The 5,222-nt window shown below is 46.6% G+C and overlaps 1 protein-coding gene across 3 annotated transcripts; it reads right to left on the bottom strand.

The window, feature by feature from the left end:
• Positions 1-377: 377 nt before the first annotated feature.
• On the bottom strand, positions 378-2,880 carry HOXB3 (homeobox B3). Of its 3 annotated transcripts, none has more exons than XM_010131267.1 (2): positions 2,433-2,880; positions 378-1,387 (listed from the first exon to the last, which is right to left on the bottom strand). In XM_010131267.1, exons 1-2 carry the CDS (start codon positions 2,878-2,880, stop codon positions 621-623), a joined length of 1,215 nt encoding a protein of 404 aa, XP_010129569.1. In that variant the 3' UTR covers positions 378-620. The 3 variants fall into 3 exon arrangements, with proteins under 3 accessions (XP_010129569.1, XP_010129570.1, XP_010129571.1); XM_010131268.1 differs by having other exon boundaries at positions 2,445-2,880; XM_010131269.1 differs by having other exon boundaries at positions 378-1,384; positions 2,445-2,880.
• Between the last annotated feature and the right edge of the window lie 2,342 nt (positions 2,881-5,222).

Raw genomic sequence — 5,222 nt, 5'->3', positions numbered from 1 at the left:
GAGCGTGAATCCCACACGTTGGCAGGTTTGTATATTTGCAGTTTACACGGGGACTGGTGGGAAGATACTCAGCGAAACTCCTCTGAAGGGTGGAAAGGAAAGCACCAGGTTCCTCTTGAGAAGAAGTTGGAGAGGAGGGTAGTTTTCTGGAGAATCTCTTTTGATTGCATACGTATACACATGTGCCTGTTTATGTAGATGCAGAGGCACCAACAGTAGAGACTTAGCTGGCTGACTATTCTCCTTTCCACTGTCCAAGTTATCAATGATGAGTTGTACTTGGTTTGGAAATGAAGGGCGTTACTGCTTAAATTCTGCCAGATTCCCGCAAAACTACCCCAAACCCATTTCAGAAGCATTTGTGTTGAAATACAGGAGGTATATCTTTTCAAAAAGAGAGCCGCTTTTGGCGGTAAGTACTGACATGGTTGGAAATTGTGCCTAATAAAACCCAGAAATAATAATAGCAAGCACAACACCCTGATAGAAGTTGCCCTGTCAAAGGAAGAAAGAAAATAGCTCAACACAAATGTTGCTGAAGCTGATCCTGCCCTCTTCCCCTCTCCCGCGCCCCATGGCGGGGTCCCATCCGCTTCGCCTGAGCCTGCCCCTGCTCCCTATCACAGGTGGGTCAGCTTGGGCGCCTCTTGGATTCTGCCCTGAGAAGAAGCGTGGTGCGTGGAAAGGTCTGTGTAGGTGGGGTGGGTCTCACACGGTCCGTGGTGCTGGCTCGGGGGCATCTGCGGAGGCCCGTTGTAGTCCATGTTGGCAGCCTGGTGATGTGGCAGGTGATTGAGGCTGTAAAGGGACGGGCCAGAGGCGGGCATAGAATCCACATAGTTACCTCCAACATAGACGGGGCTTCCCTGCATACTGGGAGTCCCATAGGCCACCCCATTCCCTTGTAAGACGTGGGGGTCGTACTCGGGGGCCGTGTTGGCGTATTTCTGTTGGGAGGGGCAGCCTTTGATGGTGTTTTGGTAGTTAGTTGACATGGCATAGGCATTTTGGTGGGGTTTACTGAAGGAAGGCGGCGAGGGGGCATCATAGTTACTGCTCATGGTGTGCAAGGCGTTCATAAATCCAGCGGAGGATTGCATGGGCTGGGGCGGGCTCCCGGTGGGAGAAGGCCCTCCAGAGGAAGACCCCATGCCTTTTGACTTCTGATCTTTCTTATACTTCATCCTCCTGTTCTGGAACCAGATCTTGATCTGCCTCTCGCTGAGATTCAGCAGGTTGGCCATCTCCACGCGCCGGGGCCGGCACAGGTAGCGGTTGAAGTGGAATTCCTTCTCCAGCTCCACCAGCTGAGCACTGGTGTAGGCTGTGCGGGCTCTCTTGGAGGCCGAGGAGCCTGGAGGGCTTTTCTCGCCGCTGCAGGTTTCTGCTGGTCACGAAATGAAATAAAAGATAATTACTTACATGCAGAAATTGAATGCATCGTTTCTTAATAAATCCTGGAACAGGCACAAGAGTTCGACACCCCCCCTTCTCTCACCCCTTTGCATTAGCCTGCACTCCATAATCATGTCATTTATTAAGAGTTCTGTTCTCCAAAGCTGCCCCTGGTTTATGAAAATTTGATCATGTCATGTAGAAAAGGATTCCAGGGCCATTTATTTAGGAGTCGATTATTTCCAACAGATAATTTTGAGAAAATAATATTTGGCAGGGGGGCAGTCACTGCAAAGCCAATTAATACTAGTACGGGTCAGCGTTGGGAGGTGTTTTGTTCGCCGAGGTGCGAATGCACACACTCTCGCACATCTTGCATATCTTGTATTTGTGCAACACAAATATTTGCATGTACATTGTTAAACCCCAAACCGCATTTGTGCCTACATGAGATAAACATGGACATAACAGATAAAATACATTAACACAGTGATATGTGTGCTGCAAAGTTTCTGTAAATATATTTATCAAAGCAGTGATATTTCCATGCTGATTTTTTTCTTGATTGTGTTAGAGGTGTGCGTGTCTGCACACAGCAATATGCATATGTTTATGCATATGCTCCATATATACACACATACGCTCAGAGCACCATGTTTACTGCTGTGCCTGGGGGCAGGGAGGTGGGAAGAGAACAAGCGCTCAGCTCTAGCCTCGCTGTGTCGAGCAGTGGCTGTACATTTCCATGGATCTGTATCTACACAGTCAGACATCGGCTGTGTACAACCGCCTGGTTGTTATTTCCCTGTGGTGCAGCTGGATATGTTTAAAATAAACCAAGTGCGCACAGCCGGTGCTGCAAGACGGGCCAAGGCTCGCTCAGCCTGGCCGGGGCATGCGGCTGGCAGTCTTCGGGTTGTGCTCAGCACCAGGATCCTTGCTGGATCCTCTCCCACTCTCCCTTCCCTCCAAACAGGACCGCTCCGGCTGGTGGCTTCATGACCTCGCTGTTTAGGAAAGCGGAGGGTTACAAAAGCGGGAGAGTGTACCTGTGCTAGGGGAGCTGTTCTTCTGTTTGGAGTTTTGCCTCGATTCTTTCATCCAGGGGAAAATCTGCTTGGTGAGACTGGCGTTTGCACTGAGGTTGGCTTTGCTGGGGGCAGTTTTACTGCTCCCCGACTGGTTATTGCTGTTGCTACTGGTGCTGTTGGTGGCAGGGTTTGGGGGCGGTGAGATGGGGGGAGGCGGGTGATGCTCCTGGGGCAAACTTGGACGCATGCAGCTCCCGTTGAGGTCTTTACTTTTTGCGTGCGGGGTTGTGTTGCCAAGGGACTGGAGGGAGCAGGCGGACCTCTGGTAGTCGTTCTCCACATGAGAGGCTGGCTGGAAGGGCTGCTGGGGACCCTCGTAGCCGAAGCCATTGGCACTCCCATAGGAGTAACCCCCAAAGAGCGTGGAGCTGTCGTAGTATGTTGTCTTCTGCATCTCTGGTACTCCCCAAAATGATTTTTCCGGCTACCAGGGTCTTGACAACCCTATGGCAGAACATTGGCACCCCAAGGCCACGTGACAGGCCGTTTCCAGCTGTCTATTGGAAGCTGACCTGAAAGGTTAGGAGAAAACACACAATAATAGTACTCAGCCTATGAATCCATCTTGGGGCTTGAAAGGCCCATGACATGAATAGGGTCCCGCAGAACAGGGCGAACAGATGCTTTGAGCAGATTTCGTCCTGTGTGCAGCCTAAGGAGGCTCAGCAAATGTTACAGTGCAAAAGTGCTGAGCTGATTTTGGGGGTAGTTTTCCTGGTTGGGGGGGTGCACCTTTTTTTCCCTTAGAGGAGGGCACCCAGGACTTATAACTACTCACAGGCTCTACAAGTACATGTGGTTTCATCTGTATACATCTATTTACTGCTATATTTATCTATATACATATATACATCCCCCCAGACATACCCTGCTGTATAAATGTGTGTGTGGTGTGCACACATGTCCGTGTCCGGATAACGCACACATTAATGTAAATAGAAGAGCACCCGATGGGGAACTGCCTGCTACAAGTACGAAAGGAATGAAACTCTCTCTTTCTTACCCCTGACCTATTCAAATCAGTCATCTGCACACACAAAACCCAGCAAGACGTTACAGCATCAGCAATTAAAAGTCTGCTAAGTTTATTGTAGGGCCTCTGTCCAGTTATATATAATTTTAACCTGAAAACAGCAAAGAGTCAATGTGTTTTATCCAGGTAACAGTGTCCTGACACAGTTGGCTTCGTTTGCTGTTTGCACAGAGACTCGCAATGTCTTTGGAATTCAGAGCAAATATTTTAAGCAGATTTAAGCAGGGGCATGAATTCAAGAATGTGCTTCCTTTGGCCTGTTAGCCTCTCCCTTGCTGCTAGCACAGGTTGGATTTACAAAGCACAGCCCTTCGTTGCCTGCACTGCTTTGTGCTCCTCGGTCCTGAACCTGGAACTACCATTGACAAGATGGGATTCCAAACCCGAGTTAATTCCTGCTCGTTTTTTTTTTCCCTTGGAAAACAAACACGGCACCAGGCCATTTGCTCTTAACTTTCTACCCCTTTGATTTTTCATCATTTCTCCCTCCCTCAATCCAAGCTCAAAAAGTCTAAAAACCAAAACCAAAAGCTCGAATTACAAAATGAAACCTTCCTGTTTTCTTTTTCTCTCTGGCCTTTCTATTTTTCTTTAACTCTTTATTTCTTTTTTTCTTCCTTTTCCCAAAGCATAAACTTTCTCTGCTATATAGACAGAGTAAAAATACCCTTAGAAATATTCAAACTATCATGACCTGAATATATTCTGATATGTGAGTGTCCGTTAAGCAGCATACGTATTTTTAAAAGGCTGAGACTTCTCTCTGCAGCTCAGAGTCTGCGAGGAGCCACTGTGCATTTTGTTTTGAAATTGCTATCCATTGTATATTTAATTGTATCTTTTGTGTATTTAATTTTATCTGGGCTCTTTCATTCTCTAAAATAAAATAAAATAAACTCGGTGGAGATAAACTCTAATGCGATATTTCTAAGTACCGGGATTTAACAGAAGCCGCAGCTCGACAATAAATAACATCTTTTTTTCCCTTCCCTGACTGCTGCGTTCTTATGTCATGTCATATGAAACCTCCATATACTTCTAACACAGCCCCAGACAACGTGTCCGTGAAGGGGCTGCTTCGCTTTTTTACACTGATTAAATCCTTTATGCATTCCCAAATCTGTATTGTATCTTCCACGGAGATGTATTATTGTCTGCAGAGAGGATGATATCCTTGCTGGGAGTTACCCTCATTTGGTTTCCTCACCATGATAAATATGTCTTATTAAAAAGTAGACTCCACTGCCCGAGCCGAGGAGCTGTGAATTAATTAACAAACAGCAGACCCTTTATTATGAATAGGTTTGCTGAAAATATCTGCGAGGGCAGAGGTGGGAATTTCTCCAAGGCCTTCGTGTCTGCCATAGGTTTCTTAAAAAAAAAAAAATCCCAGCAAAACAAACCCGAACCGGAACGGAGGCTCTGCTAAAGCAGCTAAAAATAACAGGGACGATTTTTTTTTTTTGTGTTAAATGTCCATAAAATAAATTTACAATCCCCTTTGCCCACAAGCTCGCTCGCTTTTGGCTTCCACAGATTTGCTTTGTACCTCATCTCTCAGCGCCTCACAAATGCCACTCATTTATCTTCGCCGAGGACGGCCACAATCCTAATTATTTACTCCAAGGAATTGTTAAAAAAAAAATCTCAGGCAGAATAATAAATATTCGATTATCTTCTGTTCCAATTAAACCCCGGCAGGA

Source organism: Buceros rhinoceros, unplaced genomic scaffold (assembly GCF_000710305.1).
Source record: "Buceros rhinoceros silvestris isolate BGI_N320 unplaced genomic scaffold, ASM71030v1 scaffold35082, whole genome shotgun sequence".
In the NCBI taxonomy this organism is placed as follows: domain Eukaryota; kingdom Metazoa; phylum Chordata; class Aves; order Bucerotiformes; family Bucerotidae; genus Buceros; species Buceros rhinoceros.
Note: the sequence above shows the minus strand (reverse complement) of the source record. Positions and strands in the feature narration are given on the sequence as shown.